This window comes from Schistosoma mansoni, chromosome 1, assembly GCF_000237925.1.
Source record: "Schistosoma mansoni strain Puerto Rico chromosome 1, complete genome".
In the NCBI taxonomy this organism is placed as follows: Eukaryota; Metazoa; Platyhelminthes; class Trematoda; order Strigeidida; family Schistosomatidae; genus Schistosoma; species Schistosoma mansoni.
Window position 1 is genome coordinate 6,654,399 of NC_031495.1, and position 26,446 is coordinate 6,680,844.

A 26,446-nucleotide genomic window follows, 5' to 3' on the forward strand; every position below is an offset into this window, starting at 1 on the left:
ATCGTACCTCAAATTAAATTAATTTACGATGAATACTAACTACAGAATATCCTATATATTTTTATAAAATCGTAGAGATTTTATCGAATATGAATATTATTTTTATTGACATCACTTAGGGAGCCACTGAAATTCAGACAACACCGATAAAAGTAACTATTGTAATCTCAACTTGGATGACTCCACTTTGAATACGAAGCTATTTGGTTTGATCCCATATTATTTCGTTTGTGTACACTGACACCGATAAATCCAAAAGTGAGATACAAAAACTGTCAACCAAAGGTATTTGGTTTTCATTAATCCTCGAAGTGACGTTCTTTGGTAAGGGAAATTACTTTCGATTAATGTTTGCGCTTTAGTAAACGACAGGTTTTCCTGTCCTTTGATAACAACATTGTGTGGCGTATGCTGCTTATGCTGATAGATATAATTAGTATATAGCACTAATCGAAAGTGGAATCTCTGCAAGTAGAAGACTGAACTAAAGAGAAGAGGAAGGGAAACAGAGAGGAATTGAAATAACAACCGAATCAAAAGAATGAAGAAGCATGTACATGACAACTAATGGAAGATGTACAAATAGTGTAATCAACGTATGGTTTTCATATTTTATGAAGGTACTCTATAATTTTTCATTAGGCAATAAATTGGTTTTCTTCACCTGAGTTCTCGTTCACTACAATGGTTTATAGGATTTTGATTCACTTAGACTAGTAGCCACATTGAAGATTGATCGATGGAATTCGATTTACTCTATAAAAAAGTTGACATACATGCTATTGGTCACTACTCTGTGACCAGTCAATTTTAAAAAATATCTGATTAATATGATTGCTATCATTACTATGTTTTGTTTAGTTATACACTGGCTAAAATCAACTATCATCCATTACTCAAAGATTTAAATCTAAGAAGTAATTTCATCACTTCAAATGAACCGCCATATATATCCAATTTTATACAAACCACAACATCGATCAATGAACCAGTTTATCTTGGTGGTCGAATCCCAATCGAACAAAGCAGAGAAGTGATTCTGAAACCTATGCAAAATCCGAAAAGTTTTTATCGTGTAACTAAAGATATTTTTATTCCACCTACTGGGCGCCTTATTATTCAACCTGCAGTAAAACTCTTCTTTGACTCTGGCGTTGGTTTATTTTCTCAGGTACCGTTTAGCAAATCAATATAATTTATTATTTTACCTGTTAAAAATATTATCAAACTATCTCCCTTTTATTATAATCACGAAGCGATCAAAGCTAGCGACCATTAAAATCCTGAATATACTGGATGGTTGTGGGACTCCTCACAGTGCTCACCCACGACCCCGAAACAATATATATGAATGAGATTGTTTACCATGTTCATTATTTCAATAATCACCATTTTTCTTAACTTTTTCTCTCTTATTTTATTATTTAAATAGGGTGAATTAAAACTGGAAGGAACATTAATGTCTCCAATTATCTTTGATCATTACTCTCAAGTAAGATTAAACAGTGATGAATTACAAGGACACTTCATAAATCATGCAAATTTAAATAAATCAATTCCAAATAATACTGTGCGCTTATCTGGCGGTGAATGGTCTACAAATAATAATAGCTACTATGGACGTTTAGAAGTATGGATATCGAGAATTAATCAAATATCCAGTTCAGAATATGGTTATTGGGCTATTGTTTGCGAAGATGGTTTTAATGAGCATGCATTAATGTTAGCATGTCTTAACATAGGATTAGTTGCAAATTCAAAAGTTAGTATTTTAATGCAAATATCAAGTGTACATGTTTTAATTGAACAAAAGTTATAATATTATTACTAATGATAATGTATATATGAAATCAGTCAGTCAGTCACAGCGTAGAACTTCGTACGTACGCACATCAGTTCGAGTTGCCATACCACATTAGTACAGATAAAGTTGTCGATTCAAATCCCATAGTGGTAGAAGTTGTAAGAGTACAAGCAGTAATCGGAAAGATTAGGGTTTGAAGATGTTATTCAAGGAGTATAATCCAGCGAAATAAATTTGGAAAGAGAAAAAAGATAGAGACATGAAGAATTCAGAAGATTAGAATTCGGCAGAACGCAAAGAGTGAATGCACCTTCGCCATTGCAAATGATTTTGAGCCATGTCATTCAAGGTCTCTAACCATCGATTACTATCACCTCGCGGATCCCAACCAGGTAGTCTACACCTACCAACATAACTCAGTCCAATTGTCATGGATTTGTGCCACGTTTTGGTCTGGCCGCCCCTAGCTTTCTTCAAACCTTCTCCTACACCTATATGAAATATGAATCTCATAAGTGTAATAATTAAATGTTTGGTAGATAGATAGTTAGATATCTTTACAAATATTTTATAAATATAAGTTTGTTTATTTTTGTTGAACTCTAAGTAAACATGATAAAAATTTTACTTCTTCACTAACGATACTCTTGTGTATGTTAAATTAAATGTGCAGTACTTTATATATTAATAAAGCATCCAGATAGTTGAACTTGGAGGTTAAGGAACTCAGATGTCTGAAGTATATTCCTAAATCTTCTGAAGACCTCAAGGGCCTTCAGAACAGACCAGTGATAGGTAGTATATTTAATAGGAACATTTGTGTTGGAACCAAAATCCTTCAAAAGATTGTCACATATAAGGAAAAAAATTGTGGAACTCTGAATACATGAGCCAAATCCTAAAAATTTCAATAGATTACATGAAGTACGGTCAGCTACATCATGATAATCGTCGATTACTAACTAAAATCATTCTCACTAACTATCACCTACATTTGTGCCTCGCTAGTAACGCGGAAATTGAAAGTAATAGACATGTAATTATTTGATTAACTATTATGTTTGATGGTTTTTATTTACAAACTGATCTTAGATAGCCCACTATGCAGAGCCTGGAAGCACTGGGTCGCCAATTCAACCTAGTATGGAACTCGTCATCAGTGCGTATACACTACGTTTGTGTCCACTTATTTTCAATTAACGTTATAATCAATATCACACAATCTGATTGCATCCTATCAATATATACTTTGATGCCACTCACAACCGAATGCTTCATATGCTCACTGAATTTTAAAGCACACATAAATTTTCATATGACCCATTGTTGCTCTCTCTATCTAGAAAAATAAGAAATCTAAATTATGTTTAAAAGAACTATTGAATCTGTTATGTCTATAAACTGACTAACAGAAACACTAATCTACTTAGCCTTTATATATGCACCTTTTCTATACAGTCTAAGATGATAGTACCCCGATTGCATAAATTAAAGCTAGACGTTGCAGAGTTGCAACTTATTAGTTGAAACTAAATGTATTTGTTAAGACGACTAAGGGATTATTCGATTTTTGTTATGACGTCAATCGCGAGTGCTCCTTTTTTCCAATTCAGTTCTCCGTATAACTTTTACTCTTTATTGATTGGTTGCCAACGCTTTTAGTTCGCTAGTTTTCTATATACTAGAAGCTCATGTTTTTGTTACAATATACACTGAGTTATATCATCTGGATTTACTCTGCCTGGTCATGGTTAAACATCAAGTTTTTCCAACAATTCATTTTATTCCTATGCTAGCAGCTAATTATCTGTGTTGCGTCTCAGCTGCCGTTTTTCAGTTCATAATAGAGCTGTTCGTATTAAAATAGCTCAGCTGATACGTAAGTATCATAGGCTAACCAGAAACCACAAAAGACATAATTCCTTTGATCAAAGCTTAACACAACTAGCTAGTAAACCATGAAGAACAAATATTAATAAGACTAGTTAAATTCCAGTCAAAAATATCAATGACGTGTTATTGACCTAGCTATTGAGTCCAGATAGTCACTCAATTGTTCAGCCGGTATAAGACTTAATTCAATTTGATCACGCGATAATGGGACGACATTTGAAGTGGACGGTACTGGGTTCAAGTCCTGGAGTAAATATTAGGTTTGAAACTCAGGTACATCCACCTGACGAGTCCCGAATAGGATTAACGCGCGTCCGAGATTCCAATACAAGCCAAATTTCATCTGCTTTATACTAACTTGTATCATAATTAGCATATCGAGGCGATCCGCACAGAATGCCTATATCCCAACCAAGACTGATCAAATTCCAGTCAAAAATACCGACAACGGGATATTCCAAACCACTTTAAATCTAAAAGTAATAACCGTTTAATTAATTCATAAAAATTAGTTTTATTACGTATTACATACTTTCTTGGTTTTCTACTGGTAAGATATATATTTGTTATAACTTATTTTCTAAAGAGTTGGCTACCACCAGTCAGTATACGAAAAGCTACTATTGAAAAAGCGAATAGATTGATGAATAGATCACGTTCTTCATCAGATCATATAACTTATATTGATTGTCAAGGTTTTGAAACAGATCTATCCGAATGTGAATACAACTATGAACCTATTGCATACCCATTACAAACATGTATGAATTCCATGGATCTAGTTATTCAATGTCATCGTCCAGGTTGGAGTGGAATACGTATTACTGCTTCAGATTCTGGATCACGTACAATTATTTCACATGTTCAAATACATCATGCTGGTCTATTAGATTATACACGTTTAGAATATATGCCAAGTTTACAGTTGGATTATTTCAGTGGAACCATAAATAATTTAAAAGTAAATTTTCCATAGATTGTTGTTTCTTATTTTCTTTACAGTTTCGTAAATCATTTTTGATTAATTAAAAAATCCAATAATACTCAAAGTGAACATTACATGCCACTCTTATGGAATATTATGATGAAATAAAAGATTATCTGAAAAGTCTTCAAAAGAATCCTATTTGTTTTAAGATTTGGTTTACTTAATGATCAGTGGACACGAACATTTAACTCTAATTTAAACCTATTAACCTAAAAAAAGCCAATAGTTTATTAATTCCGACCACTAAAATAGAGGTTTTTGTAGATCACATTTTGATTTATGTAATAACATGAGTTAAAATGATCCTATTGGATGACTAGTTTTGTAGTCGAATAATTGCCCCCAAATGCCCTGGTACGGCCGAGAGTAGGCAGAGTCCACTCTCCCTCTCCAAATGCTCTCACATGGCCACAAGTATACAGCCTCTGCCAAGGAAGTCCTACTCGCTGCCTTCTCGCACCAGGAGTGTTGTTTACGAAATTTAGAGGATGAAAAGCGAATGCCCGGCGCTTTAACCGGGTTGGTGGACACGGATGGTCCACCTAGGGGAGTTGGAAAATCCTGATTCCAAACCAATGGTGCACATGGACTCTAGTATCCTTAGGGAACAAATGGCGTATGAATCAATCGTTGGTCACTGGCTACCATGGGATTGCATCTCCTCACGATGCTCCACTGCCTTGTGGATCAGATCTTCAGGTCAAAGGCTCGGGGTGTGCCCCCCCCCAAGAAAACCACCTGCTTCAGTTTGGACACCTGTGCAGTATCACAGCCCTCACAAAAGTCAAATGAGATTTGTGTGGCGCATATATATTTGGTGCTACCTTGTACCAATATTTACGTGTTTAAATAAATAAAATAAATAAGTCGAATAATTACTTCAAATCTTTCATTTATTCTTTTATTGTTATTTATTCGAAAGGATTTTATTTTTCAAAATAATTCTTTGCAGTGATAAGTCAAACATTGTCTTCTAGTTTATCTACTATTCAATAGGACATGAAATATTTAGGAGGGGAACAATTGTTTTGATGCCCATTTGTATTGTTCAGAGATATATGCTTTTTATCAAAGATCAATTCACATTAAGACAGAATCTTGAAATGTGTAGACCTCATTACCCGAGATATTATTGTTTAAAAATATAGTCTAGATATGGCCTTTTAAGTTGTGTTAGTTAGTGGCATAACCTGAATACTGTATGATATCAGTCGTCTTCTGATGACTTACATCTCCATGGATTCCCTGTTGTTCTAGTGATTTCAATCATTTTGTAAGTATTTATTAATCCCAAATGATTACGCCGAAGCGTATTCCCGTATATTAAACTTGAACTTCCGAGTTTCGATTTCTTGAAAGGCTAGTAGTAAGCATCACTAAATTGATATATTGGCCCAATGAGAAATCAACTGAATGATAAGTACACTTGATCGGTTAAGAAATGGCTTACATACCTAAGGAATCAAACACACCATTGATGGCTCAATTTTCAAAGGAACAGATATATACGTATATGAATGAGTAAATATATATTCTCGATTAGATTATCCAATGAAAGCTTCCTGCTTATTTTCAGTCCTTAAATTTAAGTAGCAAGGTTGTGCTCGTGTATAGGAAGATTGCACATGACATAACATTAATATTGACAAAACGAAATAAACATTCATCAACTCTTGGTTTTCATCTCATTTCAAATTAACAAATTAACAGCATCTAAAATCACTAGTTCTTTAACTGTCATCTCGTTGTGGAAATCACCCTGAACTTAAACAATGACACCAAGGATTAAACAAACAAGACATTGGCTACTATCCTCATACTAAGGAACACTTGTATGCTCACTAATAACTAATCTCAAGGTGTAACTCCTAGAAGCTGCGACCAATGAAGTTCAATCCGTATATAGTGTGGGACAGTTATCCACCACAGGCAATGAATAAAAGGTTGTATAAGATCATGGATTGATAGGAGTTAAACAATAATACCGTTGGATGCCTGCTCAGTGGTCTAGAGGTAAAGCGTTCCTGCGAGACCGAAGGTCTAAGGTTCAGAACTCGAGTGCAGGGTCGTGAATTCGCATTTCTAAGTCCTACACTAGGACCGATCGGCCGTCCAGTGCTTCTGGGTTTTCAATGGTGATCTAGCTTAGGTCGAATGGTGATCTTAGCTGTGAAAAAACTACAGTCTCCACAAACTGTCCCCACTACTATTTAGCCATTAATCAGTGTAGATATCTCAGCCTTACACACAACTTATATAGGCATAACCCGAAAAAAGTTGCATCTTTCTTATTATGGATGGTTAAGAGCCCTTGATACTTCACCGAATAATTTTTTTCAGTAACCAGGAAAATGCTGAAAGTACTTTGACCAGTCATTACTCTCCAGAATCTTTCAAGTGATTTCTAGAAACGTCGAAATATTTTTTCATTATTAGCACTTCACATTTGAGTTTGTTACCAATTTCAGCATTTCCTGCAGAAGCATTTAAGTCTCAGGACCACATATACTTTTAAAAATAACTATTGTTTTCTGTAAATAAGGTAACCTTTAAAGTAGATCTCTTTCCATACTTTCCTCCTTCTGTTTTCTCTCCAGAGTTCAAAGATTATAAAAAATCTATAGACTAAGAAGTGGTGTGAAGTTGTTGGTTATGTGTTTAAGTGGAAGACTTATCATTTATATACTATACAAACATTATTTATTGACTTTTGTATACGTATCAAATCAGTTAATATACATTTATACTCAACTGTCTAACAAACTTATACATTTCTCAAATTCAGCATTGAATCAAAAACAATAAGATGGTGGCTGGAGGTGGTCAACAGGAAACCCTGGATCCGGGTTTCGTGCTACTTGGCACTCGTCAGTAAGGTGTACCTGTAATATTGAGGGAACTAGTGCTCCCTGACGGATTCGATCCCGTGTCACTCAGCTTCACAGTCAGAGACGGTACCACTAAGCTGTTATCCATATTTACTTACTTACGCTTGTTACTCCCAATGGAGCATAGGCCGCCGACCAGCATTCTCCAACCCACAATCAAAAAACAATAAGTATAATTAAATTTAAACTTGATGATTACAATGATTTACATTACTCTTATCTAACTTATTATAATCTTATAATGTTTAACATTTTCTTTATATTTATTTAATAGATTACTAACAGTTTATCCGATGGTCTTGTAATATTATATAGTAATCCATTATTGGGTATAAAAATTATCAATAGTCAGTTTACAGATAATTTCGAATCAGGATTATTAACTTATACACCATGGTTTAGTTTAATTAATTGTCAAATAACAAAAAGTCAAATAAATGCTGGATTACAATATAATAGAATAATGACAGTTGAACAAAGATTTGCATTCCATGCAGGCATAGTACCTACTCTAACTTTATTTCATAATATTGAAGAGAATTCCAATAGAATGACTACAACACATGTTTCATTACCTGAAGGATGGAGTTTAGTGGAAACTTATGAAAAATTATCACCGAATGGTATTATATTTGTTAATGTACCTGTGGGTAAAAGTATGGAAAAAGTAAGTTTCATCTATTAAAGAAATAATAAAATTTTTGTAATACAGTGTTGAGCAGGAATTGAACAACTGATGTTATTTAGGTATGAAGAGAAAAAAAGTACGATCAATCGTAATTTACTTAAGCGTTCAGTATGTAGAGTTAGTTTGACTTTGGTAACCTTCCTTTATTCAGCTGTAAATTATGATTGAACAATTTAGAGAAAATAGAAACTTGAAATAGCTACAATGTAGCTGAACAGCTTTACTGTTCTAAATTTACGCGGATATATTTTTAACAAAGAAAACGAGCACGAGGCAAATGCATTATCATAGAAAAAGGAAATATTGATATATACGTTATGTCTGTCGTCTTGTCGTGTCTGGGGAATGCTTAACAGATTTGTGTTTGGTACTTGTTATATCTAGAGCTTTGATTCTTACTATGCCGCGTACTATTAGACTACTTGAACGATTGAACCCGCAACGTCGCAAGAGAGAAAAAAGATGACTAGTAAGTAGGAACTTTATTCCCCAAAACACTGTCAAAATATAGTACAGAAATCTCATGTATTTATAGTTATTGGCTGAATGTGAATCATCATTTCGGACAACCAATAGGCACATAGGGGGTCATTCGTATCCATCCAATGGAGAAGCTACACGTCGACATTCTAGAATATTCCCCTAGCAGTGATTGGATGGAATGTCTTCGGCTCTTTCTGGGCTTCTTGAAGGCTTCCTAGAGTTTACCAACGAGCCATCCTTACAGTACTGAAACCCGTAATCCGACGATGAGTAGTGAGAACACAAAAACTCCTTATATGGATTTGTTTGACCCCAAAAATAAATTAAACTAATATCTAAGTACACTACTTTTTCCGTAATTTATGTACAGTCGAATTAATACTCAGAACTGAGCAGTATTTTACATCAATTAGATAATAACGTATTTGCAATATCATACTGATTTTATTTTGTTCTTTCGGTCCTGTAACCTACACTATGTAAAAGCTTTTTGATCTCAATTTGCTTATATTTATTGAATATGATAGTATCTAAAAGAATGGATAAATGGAATTACTCATGTTTCACAATTTCGTGAAGGTAATGATTACGAAGAATATAAAGTGTCTTCAAATGGACAATAATAATTAATGGATCCAAACAAATTTAAGTGTACTATGGTTGTGTCTGTCAGGTTTTTAGTCTTATTTTCCACTTATGTCGTGTTTTATTGTAACATCAAAGAAATGGACAATTTTAAACATCTTTATCCTTTATAAGATTTATTTTTGACAGAAATCATATTTACATCATTATTTTTCTGAATGAATATTGATAAAATCTGGCTGTGTTTAAATTGAATTAATCTTTCAGAATTCCTAAACTAAACGATAATTATGTGCTTAGTATTGTCCAACTTCGACATCGATTCTTAATGTTCTAGTTATAAGTTGTAACTAATGAAGTTCCATCACCTCTGAGTTACCGTCGATAACACTAAATAACTGTCATATTCTACTGAAGTTGGAAATTTCTATCAATGAATAAATGAATCAATAATTAAAATAAAATTCGCTTCCGGAATAGCTCAGTGTCAACATCTCAGACTTTGGAAGTGAGTGGCCAAGGTTCGAGTCCCACAAGGATAATTATTCCCCTCAAGATTGCTGGTATCCTTTGCTAAAGAGCATGAAACCTAGGTCCAGGACTTCCCATTGACTACTTCCAACCAACTTATACCAAATCACATTGCAGATGATGTCGAATCATGTAGATTGGTGGCTACATTCTAAAACGATCAACAGAATTCGATTAAAACTAAAGATTTGAAGAAAATAATATCGATCACTACTCAATGATTAAATGTTTGAAAATAGTTTTCTAATGACAGGACTTGAAGGTTCATAGTTCGAATCCGTGAACAGTCATCAATAAGATCTCATGAGTATTTCTCGGCATTAAAGAAACGACTACAGAGTGTTTTTGTTATTTTCAATTGTTCTTCAGAATATGTCAATCGATGATGCAAACTAACTTCAGACTAAATATTTAAATCAATAGTCTAACTAATACTGCTTTTCAGAAGTGTCAGTTTGAAGGTATACTTAAATTGTATTAAATAATTACTAGTGAAAACAAAAGTAGATACAGTAAAAAGCAGTTGAAGTTTTTCAATCTACCAACTAACTAAATTCCATGGCTTCCAATTGTTATTTCTCTAACCTGTTTTTAAACGTTTGCTGTGTGACCATAATGTCGTATATTTGGTCCCTCGTAGTTTTATGAGTTCCAACTTCTAAGGAGTACCGTCTTAAGAACAACCAGATATTCAGTAATTCTTAGTTTTCAGTGGTACCAAAAATGAGATAGTTCTGTGATGAACATCATGTGAAATCGTTTGGTAAATAATTTATTTCTTTATAAATGGGCCTAGATGAAAATTGATTTGTATAAGCATTATTTCAGACATGCATACCGTTCTATATGGAACTCGCCAATTGGATATACCTGCACTCCACTGTTATTATTTACATTCGAACTCGAACCCAACACTTTTGGCTTCAAACACTCAATGCGTTATTCACTAAGCTAGTGATTTCAGCTAGCCACTGATTTGTTCAACCTGTATAATATAAACATAATTGTTACAAAGGGTTTGATTGATTGTTTGTTTGATTTCTGAAATGATCTCTTCATTTATTGATCAGTACTTCAATTTCCGCATTTTTTTTTAGCATTCTAGTTAATTTCATACTCAGTGTTCTACTATTAACCTACTATATTTATTGTCTTTTCTTCTTATTCCTTTTCATTTAAAATAATTAATAAAAATCAGACTATTTATAGAACTGAATTATCAATTAATGATGAATATCATCTCCATCAAATTATTATTGATCTATTAGAATTCCCTGGCAGTGTTAAATTACCAACAAGTCAACAACAAGCAGTAAATTATCCTAAAGCATGTATAGGTCCTTCTATCACATTAAACAATTCAATTCTACCAGCTATTCATTATAACAAGAACAATTGTAATAGATTAAATAATTTACATTGTATGAATACAACAACTATAACAAAAGAAGAATTAATTATATATGATTCTGGATTTGTCAACTTTAATCCAATTCAAGTATATAATTGGCGTATACCAAAAGATTTAATTCGTTTCCCATTAATTTCATCAACAAATAAATTAATTATGGAACTTCGTGTAGATGGTTTAAAATCTGGTCAATTTTTATTTAGTATTCAAGTAAGAAACCTACATAGTCAACATACAATTGCTACCTATGGAAAAAGATCACATTATGATCATTTAAATGTTCATTATTCATTAAAACCAAAATTTTATGTAGAAAATACTAGATTAGAAAATAATCTGATCGGTGTTAAGTTATATCATTATAATGATCCAATGGATAGACAAAATAATCATTTCTGGCGAAATGAACATGAAACGTTTATTTTTGAAAATGTTCAAATAAGGTAAGAAGTATAATACAGTTACTGGCACTAGTAACAATAATAATAATAATCAGACTATTGCTACAAGTATGACCGCTACTACTAACCTATTCTTCATAAGTAGTTCTGTTTAGATTTTGTTAACTAACTCATCAGTATTTTTATTATCAGAAGGGATTCTTATGGAAATTTAGTATTTTCTTCACAAAAACCCCTTCTGATAATAATAATCATATGCTCACTAGTGACTGACTTTGAGAGGTAAACCCAGGAGTTCTAGTGAGAAGCAGTGACCAGTGGAGTTCAAACCATGTATGTTGTGAGTTAGAAACTCACTGAAGATAATTGGTGAACGGTTGCTCAACTTCGTGGATTGGTTGGAGTTAGACATAAACATCATGGGATGCCGTATCAGTGGTCTATCGGTTAAGTGCTCTGGCTCGAGACTGGTAGGTCCTGAGTTTGAATCTCTCGAGGCGAGGTCGCGGATGCGCGCTGTTGAGGAGTCCTACAATAGGACGAAATGGCCGTCCAGTGCTTCCAGGTTTTGCCTGGTGGTATAGCTTCAATTGACTCACGCTTTCATCAGTATTTGATTATTAGTCACAAAACATATTATTTAGTTAGGCATTTTGCAGAGATCTGACTATTGGATTATAATCATCTCGTTTGAATATAACGTGCTAATGGCGAGAATTTAAGGTTCTGGATTCTAACATATGAGTTGTTTCAAACTAAAAAGAAAACATAGTTCTCACAGAATACTAACAATCACCTAGAGATTGTAGTACATGAATTTCATACGTCTTGATATTTATTTTGAAAATAATATCAACCGGTAGATTATATCACAAACTGATGTAATCTAAAATGACTAGATAACTATTTCGTCCTCGAACGGGATTCTTTAGTAATACAAACCCATTATCATTAGGTTTCACAGTGATTGAGTTTAAAACTAATGGTAGACAATATTTAACTTTAATGAGTCTAAGATATAGTGGAGTTCATATAAAAAATGATAACATTGCCCCCATAAGACCAAGCAAAAATCCTGGATTCAGGCTGGTTCGAAGTTGGCCGTTGGCACCTAGAAAGATATTGCCGTCTAAGACTATGGTTTTCAATACTGACGAAAATTACCACCACTTCATATTAGTATACAGCCACAATATTGAAATGGTTGTCAAGGAATAGCTGATCTCATAACTAACCAAAAGGTATGAAACAATTCAAGTGTACTATATTTGTTTTGTAAATGAGGTATGAAGAATCCATATGAATAATAACGTATCATTTTCCCAGACGTTAATCATTAAGCTATACATAATAATTCTATTCGGATAGTGATTTAGTCAACATATATTAACTCTTCGAAATCCGATTTTATCGGTTCACAAAATAAAATAAGTATTGAAATCAATGGCCGGTTTTCTTTAAGTAAAATTGTAATGTCAACCATTGATGCATTCATACATTTGTCAATCATACCTTTGGTTTAGGCCCTCAACAGTAAAGACGTAAGAAAAAGAGCATTGTCGTCAACAACATATAAGGACTAATTTCTATTCCATTTCCTGTTAGATTTATCCACTTGAAGTATTGAGTTTGTACTCCAGACAATATCTTTAAGAATATGTTGACAGGTTAATAATTTAATTATGTTACTTTTGTATTGCCTAAGACTTTTTACACTGGAAAACTTCTAAATAAGCAAAACGATTTATAAATTCCTTCTGTTTTGATGGAGTTTTGTTCTCTGAGCTGGATGGTTTGGTCGTGGAGCTTTCATCTTCTTTCTGAACGATATCATCAGCACAAACTTCTGTCGACTATTTCATTATTAAAGATAAAACGATTCTGTTAGTATGGATCTACTTTCTGATTTTATAATCCTAGAAAGAAAACTCATTAAAAAGGATTTGAATTAGAACCAAATATGGCTACATTACTTAGTATACCCTGACAAAACAATTCAAACGATCTCATAAGACTTTAAGAGAAATTTTCTATATTACAAATTTTACAATACTCATCAAAGGGATGAATCACTTTATGCAATATTTCGCAACAAACTTTCAATGTCATTAATAACCATCTGAGAAACGATATGATTGAAATCCATGGGTCAAAGCTTACAACTGGAACTTTAGGGATTACCTCTCAAAGTTATTCACCACTGAGCACATGATTCGTGATATAAACTATTAAATTAAAAAATCTCCACAAATAGCTAATGCTAACTATGGTCATGTACTGTCTAAAGACTAATTTTTCGAGGTAGCTTCTGGACTTCTAGTGAGGAGGTGTGACTAGTAGAGTTTACCCAAGTATTGTCCGAGACAGTTACCCACGAATAGGACAGGAAGATAACTGCACAATACTGAAGATTGGTTCAAGTTAGAAATGAACAAAACTAGATTATTAGTCCAGTGGTCTAAAAGGTTGAGAGTTCTTCTCCATAGCCATGGATGAGCACTAATGAATAAATATATAACACAACAGAAGACTGTCTAGTACTCTACTTTTCGATCCCTGCCTACTTAAAGTCGCTCCGTGATGTACATTGTAGAATTTAGCAGTTTCTACGAGACTTCTACACTAGTCGCAATCATTTTTATCATAACTGAATTTCCTAAATTCTAAGTGATAATATGTAAGTCTTTAGTCATGTGTCTTAACCAACTATAAATGAATCAGTTCATATCAAGCAGTCGAACTGCCAAATAGTTAGTATCACCGGACTATTGTTAGCGTTTTTTTAGCGAGTTGGTTTTCTACGGGATGGGGTCGCTAACCTCATGCCCAACCCTCCTCCTTTACCCGGGCTTGGGACCGGCAGTAGCCCTCGGAGGAGCTACAAATGTCAAGACAGTTCTACTGTATGAGGCGGAGACGTGAAGAACTACGAAAGCCATTATCCAGAAGATACAAGTATTTATTAACAGCTGTCTACGCAAGATACTTCGGATCAGATGTCCAGACACTATCAGCAACATTCTACTGTAGGAGACAACAAACCGGATTCCAGAGGAGGAAGAAATCAGGAAGAAGCGCTGGAAGTGGATTGGGCACACTTTGAGGAAATCACCTAATTACATCACAAGACAAGCCCTCACATGGAATCCTGAAGGTCAAAGGAGAAGAGGAATACCAAAGAACACATTACGCCGAGAAATAGAGACAGACATGGGAAGAATGAACAAAAGTTGGATAGAACTAGAAAAGAAGGCCCAGGATAGAGTGGGTTGAAGAAAGCTGGTCAGCGGCCTATGCTCGATTGGGAGTAACAGGCGTAAGTAAGTAAGTAAATAAGTAAGCAAGTACCGGACTATTGTTAAAAACGTCTCATACTATCCTAACATAACTAAGTTTTAATTTTTTTTAACTACTAATAAATCTACCGTAACATTTATTTCTTAATCCTTACCGATACGAATGTCAACATTTTAGAAACAATCTGTATACAGGAATGAATATAATATCAGTAACACAATTCACTAATGGTTGGTTTCATCCAAATTATAAAGAATTTAAACAGTCTATTGAACATCTTTCATTCATCAACTATAATATTACAAATTGTGAATTCATCCATAATAATTATGGAAGTTTATTAATTGAACATAATCCTATTGAATATGCAAATAACATTTGGTCTTATCATATATTTAATAATAAATTCATTGAAAATGGATTAATCAACAATGAGATAAACATGGTACATCCATTCCCCTTCTCTTCATCATCATTCCCAATGTACAAATCTTTTCACCATGGTTTACAATTCTATCTACCCTTTATCTCAAATGAATTTAATTGGCGTTATGAATCTGGTGTAATTAGTCATCAAATTTCCTTATTACGTAATCAATTCAATTTTAATAAGAATTTTCATTTACAAATTTTTGGTTATACAGCAAAATTAAACATTGAAAATAATCAATTTTTAGAAAATTATTGTCAAAATATTTTATTCGATGAAAAACAAATCACAGAAAATGGTTTAATACAATCTTATGGTATGGAACGTGAAATCTTCTTGTCAGAGAATCATTTCTTACGTAATAAAAATTGTTCATATATTATTCAACTGAAAGGTGACGGTCAGTCACGTGACTCGGTTACACTTCAATCTTTTATGCAGAAAAATATTCTTCAAGATAATGATATATGCATGAATAGTGAGAAAAGATTTCAATTTATGAATCCATGGGAATGTTATACAATGGGAGTTTTTGGTACACAAAATATTACAATCAGGCATAATAGCTTTGAGAATTGTAAGGTGAGTTGATTAACAAACTCAATACATTGACTTCAAAAGGGATGCACTAAATGAATTTAAGTATTCATTTTAAGAAATGGTTTTATATAGATAAGATTTAACCGTCAAGAAACTGGTAATGAAACTAACCATCCAGAAGATATCATAAAAATACCAAACAGTCTATCTATTTATTATTTTTGTTGATTACTTAGTAATTCTTAATTCTGATTGAATTCTATTTTATCATTGTGGCAATGTGACCTGAATAGATCAGATAAGATTGGTACATTTAAGAGATTTATCAGAATTTATCGATTTGTCACCTTTATGTTGAAAGTAGGATATAATGTTGATATGTCATTTTTAAACACCTTAGTAACATGAAAATTGGATGGAACTACAAAAACTTCCCAAGTAGAAAATCAATATCAGTTGGTCAGTGCATTCATTTTTTACAGTTCTGTACCCTTTAGGTACTAGAGAAACCTGGTTGAAAGTTGAACACATCGTACCAAACTTATTTGCTCCGATGACATCATCGAAGAAGAGTTAATTATCCTCCTTAACAAGGACACAAATTAAAATTTGTCAATAAATAAATGATCCAGGTTAGGAAAAAGTCAGGCTTAACAAGTACTATTAAGAAGCCTAAATATTCCTGAAGCTATAGCTCTTCAATGACCCTGTAAGTAAACTAAGAACTCAGTGGAACAGACAAGCTCTGCTAAAAATGTTTGTCTGAGCCAGGGTATATGACCTATTCTATAATCGTCCTATCGTTAGAATAGGAAATAACGGTGGACTTCCCAAACTCACTTTGTCCACCCACACTTACCAATTAAACTGCTCCCGCTGAGCCATTTACATCAGGAGCACTATATTTCCAAACACTAATCTTCTCGGATGAGTAAGGGGCTGTTAAGGTTCATTAACAGCTCTATACTTGTTCACTTGATACGGGACATCTAGTAGAGTTCAGTATACCCTTTCAAATTATCGAAGACTGTCTTCTACTACCTAACAATAAGTATTTTCCCATTGAATGCAAGTATATACACATCTACACATAAAAAGTAATCACTTAAAAAATATCAAAAAGTCAGTAACAAACGGAAACTATAAATAGGCTTTAGGAAGATTTTAGTCCTGAATACCAACAACGAGAAACTACAAACCCATACTAACACAGTCATACCTAATGAACAAGTTAGTTCTTGTATGGACTTAGTACTTCAGTGGATAACGATGTGCACGTTTACAACAAAACATATTTCATTGAAGTCTCAGTGTATGCACTGAATAGGACATAACTCGTGTCCTGGATGGGACTGCTAACCATGTACTAAACATATTTAGAAAGATCATTTTATAAAAAAAGATCTTCCAGTAGTGAGGAATAATACTGACTGATTTAAAAAGTAGCTTTTAGTTCAAATAGCAGCCTATGAAAGGTTAGTACTATTTAGTTTTTTGAGCACAATTACTGAGGCTCGTGATAAAAGATTTACTAATCGGATAAAGATACAATTTTATCGACTTAGCAATTCCTGTACAACAGTTCATTAGATTGTGTACAGTACTTACATATTTTTTAAACAGACATTTTACTCTGACTAATAACACTTCTCTTATTAAATGTAATCTATAATTCTAGTCTATTTCAGTCAACAATCACCCATGCTATGAATTAATTGCTGGTATACAATCTATACAAATTCCAAACTTCTTAGATGCTCAACAAAATTATTGGGCTAGTTCAAATATAACAGAAATACGTCAACATATATTTGATTTTAATCAATGGAATAGTTTGTCTTTAATAAATTTCAATAATTATCTAACTTCATTTCATGTAAGTATCCATTTGGTTTTTGTCGAATATGTGAAATTTTTCAAGTTCTTAGTTATTTAAATTCATTTAGTATTGTTTGTTTGAATCTTCCCATCGATGAGTTAGGACTGCAACTGGTCCATGATTGTGAATTAAGGCAATACGCACAGTGTGCACATATGCCATAAGAGACTGACCAGTTGCAGTCCTAACACATTGATGGGAAGATTCAAAACGAACAATACTAAATGAATTTAAACTTCACCCCATCGCACATTCAAGTGGCTATCAGGAATCAGTGGCCGAGTGTATAACGCGATGGCGTTTGAAGTAAAAGGTACTGGGTTCGAGTCCTAGAGTGAACATCAACTCTGAGATGCAGGTACATCCAGCTGACGAGTCCCAAATAGGACGAAACGCGTGTCAAACTGGATTCCACTGCTAGTCACTGTCCATCTTTGCTTACCATTCTTATTTATTTGTTTATCACCATTGGGATAGATATAAAACTACATGATAACAATAAATTTTTCTTTATTGAATAAGGGTCATAATAATATTTTCGCATTGTTTCAAAACAACGACTCAAGAAACCGACATGATCTGAGTCTTAACTTTGATGAAAACAGAATATATCTCATCGGTAATTATTTATTAAAGTTCGGTCTAGATAATAATATGAAACAGTGATAAGAATGATCAAAGGGCTTGCATACCATGACATTGTAACAACGACGAGTGTATACCAGTAAGGAGAAAGAAAATGGAAAGATTCATGGAAGGGTTGATGTCTTAAGCATAAATAATGAACTAAATATAATGTACCATTGCAGACAAAGTAACAAACAGAAAATGGGTGTCATTCACGTGTCATTATTACGTCACAATAAGATTAAAATACAAACGTTTATGATAACAATTTTTACTGCAGCAACTTCACCAGGTCAATAGTATTGATTGGTTTAGATCAACCCCATAACTAATCAGTGAACAACTTGAGTAGTAGGTTTAAAATGGTAACTGGATGAAAAGTCCCAATATTGAGAGACGTCTACCTACAAATAATTAGTAACTATAATATTGTGAATTATATCAGATAGACCGTAAGCTTGTTAAGATCGAGTTGTTCATTTTGACTCCTCTTTATTATCCAAGGAACATCTGATGCATTAGATAATTTAGGTGTTCGAGACAATTCGACGTTAATTAAACAACTGGTAGAAATAATGTACTGTATGACAAGTACTTCTTTCTATCGTTAAGTTTTTCAAATGTGCAGCCATATTATTGTGAAGGAGGGCACAGGCGAGGACAACTGATTATACTAGAGACAAATTACAGAGTTGCTTGATAAAAGAGAAAAACCATACTTCAATACTCCATTTGCAAAAAGTTCATTAACTGTCTCAGACTTCAGTCTTCCTGCATTTCCAAACCAATTACTTTTTGTTTCCATTCTTCCCTTCTTAATATTCTCAACATTCTACTGCTATTCTAATCCTGACTATCATTATATACTACATATGTCGACATAAGTAACACACACCACAATATCTCTCTCATTATTGTAACATGCTTACTATAAGTCATAAAGATCCTAAGTTGGCACAGGATCAACAGCTTTCCAGTACTACATGGTGACCACCAGTTATTCAAATGGTATTCATTTATCTGACGCCACCTTGAAATGCTCATTTATTTTAAGAAGTAGGCACTATTGACCGTGAATTCTAATATATACGGCATGTGTAGAAAACTATTATCTATTCTACTTTAATGAGGTCTAAGGTCTTTTCATATTGACTTTTCAGTTAGGAACGTTTCCACCGAGTTATTCAAATTATAACTTCCTTACATGAGTGAACTGATCACTTACTTTAATGTAACTTGCTGTTTCAGGAGACTGACTTTTGTGTTACACGCCTCATGGATAGGAGTAAATGTAGTGAGTTTATTTATACCTTATCACGAACAAGCTAAATATTTCAGACATAAAATATGTCAGATAATATTCAGTCTTGAATCTGTAATGTCTTTTGGAATATTCAAAGAACGTTGTCTATACCCAATGATATCAGCCTAAATAAACTATTAGAAACCATGAAACACCAGGTAGTAGTTTATCTCGAGCTTGAGTTTACTTATCAGTTTACTTCAAGCCTCCGAATCTATGAGTGAGCCGAACACTTTAAGATCATTAAACCAATATTTATAATAATCTACATTTTTAGTTTCACTCAATCTAGAATATATACAGCCATGATTTAACAAATTCATTGATGATAAATGTCTGACATTCAACAAGTGATTAGATTGGAAATCCAATTCAAAGTTAGTTACTATTGAATATGCGTTTTCTGTACAGTTGGCTGACTTATGACATCAATAATCATAAATGATAGACCCGAAGAATAATGACCAGTGTCATTTTTGTCTAATCCTTTGGTTTTGGTTGAATTCTATTGACCAAGCCACAATGCAATCACTAGTCTAAGTGGTTCGACATTGCGCATACTGTGTTGAGAGTAAGGCGGTGATTGAGAATGAAAGTCTTAGTTCCATAGTAGGTCAGTGGCTATCCGTGCAGCATAGTGGTAACGCTTCAGATTGTAAAGGTGGTTGGCATAGGCTCAAGTCACACAGCAAGTATCGGTTTCCACAATGTCGCAGGTACAAGTTGTTGATGAGTGTCAATTGCCACAAAATCTATATATCGAGAAAGGTTCACTATCTGCCGGCTTCAACCACCAAATATTCATAATTAATTGTGGGCATTATAATGATAATCGAAGAAAAATGAAATCGCGACAAATCAGAAATAATTATAAGTATCAATGCAAAGGTCAGACTTGATGGTTTTAAATAAATTGAGCATTGCTTTGGAAGTTAATAATAAATATATTTTTGTTATATCCCAATGAGTAGAAAAATTGTATTTCTGACGTTTCATGACTTATTGTAAGCCACTTCTTCAGAGCAAATGAAAAAGTGGTTTACACTAAATCAAGAAACGTCAGAAATACAATTTTTCTACTCATCGGGACACAATAAAAATATATTTATTATTATGGTGTGTGCTACTGATATCGATAGATATAAGTAGTATGCATCACCAATTGAAAGTGAAATACCTGCCGGCAGAAGGTTAAGAAGGTCATAGAAAAGAGAAAGAGAACAGAGAATGATTAGTATGAAAACGAATGAAGAATGAAGTTTGAGACAATTGATTAACATTTTGCAAATGGAGTACTTGCTGTATGGTTCTCAGATTTTACTAAGTGATTCTAGAATTTTGTGTTCAAATACACTCGATTGTCCCCACTTGTGTTCTCGTTTACTACATTATTACCAGAAATAATTATATTTATTTTTATGAACATTTTTTAAAATTTTTAGCCTATCACTAGTAACTTATCACCGAAACTTTCAACGCCTCCGAAAATGAATCCACTAAAAGTGGAAGAAGTCTTGAATGGTCGGATAGAAAGCGATCTATTTGTCCCAAGCCGTTTAAAACCTTATAAAGTAAGTATATAAACTATATTGACAGAATTTTGTGCAGGTATTTTGGATTTGGAATTTTTTAATTAAAAAATAAAGAATCCTTGGTCTCTTACGTAAGAGACTGGACTTTCACAGTGTGAAATATTTCAGATTTTTACAAAATATGATGATATTACTTGAGATGGTGGAGACGATTTGTAGCTTAAAGAATGACTTTTGGGAAGTTTAGCTCCTCGAGTTGGCTAGTCTAATCGTGATCCTTTCATTATTCATCCAGACAACATAATCAGGATAAAATTTAAATCATTCAAATCGGAGATGATGCTAAAGAATGTCACCATTTAGTCTCTGATCATTTTGTAAGGTAGGGTAACATCGGGACCGAGAAAGAAAATTTCGTTACAATTAAGACTCCAGCTTCTGATTTTTGAAGGTTTATTAAATTTACAAGTGTTTCGCATTATAAGCAGATGCGAGTCATAGAAACGCATCCGGTAGTTTAATGTCTAAAACTAATCAATCAACAACATTGAGCGACCGTCTTCTGTGGGTAATTGTCTCACATGCGACCCGGTTTAGGTTCACTGGTTACGGTTAATCATTGGACTGAAGGTCCTGGGTTTGATTCCCTTGCGTGGATGCACACCGCTGAGAAGTCCCACACTAGGACTAAACGGCCGTTCATTGTTTCCAAGTCTTAAATGGTAGTCTAACTTAGATTGGCTAATTATTTCAATTAACTGAACATTATATTTGATTTTAATCTAAGATTAAAAGTATTTCAGTAGCCCAATAACTGCATTGTTTTCTTTTCTAGATCATGTCAGATATTACTGTAATGCCTGGAGTAGAACTTCAAATTGAAGCTGGTGTAAAATTTGAGTTTGCTCCACATATTGGTTTATTAGTTCTTGGTCGAATAGAAGCACGTGGAACACATGATAACCCTATAATTTTTACATCTATAAATAATTCTCAATTGGAAAATAATCAGTTTAGTTCAATGATAAAATCGAATTTAATGTTCACAAAATTGAGAAAACCTAACATTGTGAACACTAATAATAATCATAGACCAACAACTGAGACTTATTCATCAATTGGTAGGATAACTCTATCTACAGAAAACGTTAGACTAATAGGAGGTGAACAGGTAAATAACAGGTTGGCTGTTATTATTAAAGCTTTAATTATATTATTTTCAATTTAATTAAAAGCATCATTGTAATTCCGAAATTTTGTCGTTCCTTCACAAAGTAGATTCTTCAGTGTACACTTCTTGTTTCATAGTTTAAAAGTCATACTTTTTCCCCCAATAAATCTTAAGCTAGACACGGAAAATTAAATAAACGTCCTGTATTGTTTACTAGATACTTCACGATCAAATAGTATTTTGACGAAAGTACAGTATTCAGCACTAAAAATACAAATTCAACTTCGTACAGTACCACTGTTGTCACTGCTTTTTTTAAGAATAAACAACACTCAAGCATCCAACTGCCATTAAAACTCTTCATCCCTTAATAATTTTAATTTCTAATAAATAGGTACTCGGTAGTTTGAGATAATAGGTGGATTTCACTGAAGCTAAATTTTCTACTATTCGTTTAATATGTAGTTATCGGTTGGCATATTTTTTTAAACCACCCCCATCCTCTAAAAGAAGTCAGTATTGGTGAAGATGCTGCTTGTCTGGGGTAAAAATATCTTACCAAAGTCACAACCGATTACAGTTGGCAGCAAATCAACGCACTTGAACGCCAAGTCGCTGCTTTTAGTCCCCTTCCCAACCAACCTACCTGATATGTTAGAACCTATCTTAACGGTGACATCAGGGGAGCGATTCCTGATAGCCAGAATTTGAACAAAACCAAAGAATGAATCGTACGACATTGAATACAAAACAGCAATATTTCCGTCTTTCAGCATGTCATTCATAACTTAAAATAGTTCAATCACAGCTTTTCAAACTATACAGGTTCAAATCAATGAGGAGGTATCAGTTCTCCTATTAATCCAAATACCTCTAGTATGTGAGTACCAGTCAGCACAAAACCTAGCCCTAATTCTCCTCGGTTATCAGACTGATCCACGGTTAAATCTCATTGACAAGAAAATAGCATAGAAAGTTAATTATAAGAAGTTTTCAATACTGGTCTCTTATAGCATACATCTTATTACACATGAATGAAGACCGCATCATCAACTTATCCAAGTCATTCAAGCCCTACATATTTATTGATTACTCCATATAGTGAAAGTATCTGATTATTTAGATGAGAATAACAAAGATAGACCATATAGGTCTGTTAACTAAAAATAATCATCAAACATTTCACACCAAAAGCGATCAGATCTATTACTTGACTGAATCATTCATTTATTAGATCTATGTGGTGAAGACAACATCAAGGTTAGTGTTCGTGTATGTATGTGTGTTTGTTAGTTAGGACGAAATATTCCTCGGTTCTCCTCAGAACAAATTTGTCGAATTGTGAATCAGGTGGTTAATCTCCTGCAAGTACAAATTATTACCAGATACAGGATATTATTTAGGAACTCAACAAATAACAATTAACTTCTTATGATTAAATCGAGAAGCACTAACTGTTCAATGATAGACTTTTAATTTTATGGAAAATCCGAAGAAATCCTAACTAGTACGTGATTGGAATTTACAAAATTTCTATATAAACATAGAGTGAGCTCATCCTTGGAAGGATTGAAATAGTCACCAATGTTGATATTATATGAATATTGTGTTACATCATGAGTTGAATAAAGTTGGAAATGTAATCCACTAGATTCCAATTCGAACGTCTAAACGTAACTCACTTATCTAGATGCCTGAAGGTCTGAGAACTGATGCATTACTAACTCATGAGTGTACATAAACGATGATTGTCACTTTTCTGATTTAAATTTATCCTAATCTATAAAAAGTTCTATTAATTTATTGTTTTATTTTTTTTTCGTTTTTATTATTAGTCTAACGAAGGGTTTGTTCAATTTTTTAATTATTCAACCAGAAATTGGTATATTGCTTGTGATAAACAATTCTCTACACGTGTAGCCCAAGTAAACAAAATGAAAATTTTCAATTTAACATTTATTGACTTTTTTTCTAATAAAAATGTTTGGATATATTTCTTTATGTGCTGGAAAATGGTAACTCCCCGATGTTATTGAATCCAGGTTTTGTTATACTTTGATCTGACTGAGTTTGAAAATGTAAAGTGTTGAGTGTTTGCTTATTATTTGGTTCAATAGCATCATTATCGTTAAATGACTTGAAAGTTATGAGTCTCATACCACTCATGACTGAGAATGGAGCTTCCTAAAAAACCTCCAGCTAGAATGAAGTAACAATAGAGTTCTGATTGATTGTTCATTGGTTCTCCAGTTGATGTTCATTTACAATGAAAGTTACCTTCACGGAAATCAGTTACCTTGCTTTTCAATGATTTTCTGTTTTTTAGCTCATGACAACAGCTTCATTTGAAATAAAGCCAATATAAAAATAATTGATAAGAAATAAATTATTCATCCTATACTCATGTGGATAAGGGTATACATATGGATATACCTTACCAGTGTAATCAACATTCCATCTGCGAATTCTATCAGATCTTGTACAATACTAACAATAATAATGAGGTTTATGCATCATTTAAAATCATGACAATTATCTTTTAACTATTTTGAAAAACGTATTAAACCAATATCTTAATTTTATTGTCAAACACTTTTATTGACCAAATGACCATTCAATATAATCCAGCTATTCAATGAATTCGATTTTTGGAAGTCATCAAAATTTCTTACATTAAAAATTGTACTAAAAAGTTAAAGAAGAGAAATGTTAGCTATTGGATACTGACTCATTGGTTTAAGGGCTGAGGACTCTGGGATACTCGAAGGTTATAGAATCGATCCCTGGCGGGGTTGTCAATGAAAACCATCAAAGAGTCCCACTCCAGAATGAAACATGTTTTGAGTTTATTGGCTTTCAATAGTTGTTGAACCAAAGTTAATCCATAATGTAGACTAACAGATAGGCAAACTATCATTTATTGTAAATTTTTCTCATTATGTACATCATGTAATTATTTACACAGTCATATTGTAAAAAAAAATTTAAATAGTTCACTAAAATATCTCAAACAGAAAAATAGTTTATAAGCATAGAAAGGATGTGGAAGTTCGTCAACTTGAACATCATCCAAATTTACTGACTAATGTTCACTAGATAACCGTTCTTTTGGCAGTCAACTAACTTCTACAACCTTCGAAATACAAAACTCATCTGTCTACAAGTAACTTACTTTAAGAAAAAACTTCTTATGTTCTAATGAGAAGCTATAGCAGACCTGTGAAGTTTGATATCATTTTTGGTGTAAAATAAGTATTCCCGATAACTACGAACGATTACCATAGGTTATTGTGAATCGATCAAAGTTTGATTTGAGAACCACTGGACCCTAACTTAATCATCTGAAGATAACTCACCCACAATCGAGGGGTGTAATCCTTGACGGTGGTATTGTGGATCCTCATTGCTCAATAATCCCATAATCTAATAAACACTTATCCGATCCTCCCTAATTTTCAATTGTTTTTTTTATTTAGCTAGTCGGTGATTTAAAGTGTAGAAAGAAACTTAATACTGTTAAATGCCAAACGTTTGAAATCTTACTATTTTATTTACCTTAATTTGTAGAGCTACATATCTTTCTTGTTTTAATTCATTTCTTACTCAGACATATCTTTGAATACACATTGATGCAACGAATCCGTATTCTTTTTTATTTTTCTTCATTCCAAGGTAGTTTGTTCCGAGTTCAATGTATCTACATTGACTGCAATTGTACGCTTTTCAAATCTCTATGATCATTATGTTTACGGGTTCCAAAATTTATTGAATATCAAGCATATTTGGATGGAAAGTTACACATGTAATGGATTCGAAAGTAAACTAGCTTATTGTCGTAGAAGACTAAATTATGATGCTGTTCAGTAAGTACAAATGTATTAATTACTGAATGAAAATAACTAAGATCTAAGCATTCATGATACCATCCGTGGCTTTTAAACTTCCCGGTTAATGAGATACTTTTAAGAAATCGGACCGATTCATATTTAAAACCA

At 33.2% G+C, this 26,446-nt stretch overlaps 3 protein-coding genes across 3 annotated transcripts in view; all 3 read left to right on the top strand.

Moving 5' to 3' along the window:
- The window catches only part of Smp_124200 (scavenger receptor-related), a gene marked incomplete at both ends in the record, with an annotated part of 45,619 nt that extends 33,901 nt beyond the window's left edge, over window positions 1–11,718 (top strand). The window contains 5 exon segments of the mRNA XM_018793096.1: window positions 862–1,171; window positions 1,433–1,762; window positions 4,284–4,658; window positions 7,848–8,138; window positions 11,059–11,718. Of these exon segments, the coding sequence (XP_018647643.1) occupies window positions 862–1,171; window positions 1,433–1,762; window positions 4,284–4,658; window positions 7,848–8,138; window positions 11,059–11,718 (1,966 nt within the window).
- Window positions 11,719–15,411: 3,693 nt separating this feature from the next.
- On the top strand, window positions 15,412–19,056 carry Smp_003790 (hypothetical protein; the record flags this gene model as incomplete). The annotated part of the gene is made up of 3 exons (XM_018793097.1): window positions 15,412–15,981; window positions 17,618–17,771; window positions 18,950–19,056. The coding sequence occupies 3 exons, from the start codon at window positions 15,412–15,414 to the stop codon at window positions 19,054–19,056; spliced, it is 831 nt and encodes a 276-aa protein (XP_018647644.1).
- A 2,179-nt stretch (window positions 19,057–21,235) lies between these two features.
- The window catches only part of Smp_124190 (hypothetical protein), a gene marked incomplete at both ends in the record, with an annotated part of 30,578 nt that continues 25,367 nt past the window's right edge, over window positions 21,236–26,446 (top strand). Inside the window, 4 exons of the mRNA XM_018793099.1 lie at window positions 21,236–21,319; window positions 22,116–22,451; window positions 24,287–24,376; window positions 26,124–26,314. Coding sequence (XP_018647645.1) covers window positions 21,236–21,319; window positions 22,116–22,451; window positions 24,287–24,376; window positions 26,124–26,314 — 701 coding nt within the window. The remainder of the gene's footprint in view (window positions 21,320–22,115; window positions 22,452–24,286; window positions 24,377–26,123; window positions 26,315–26,446) is intronic.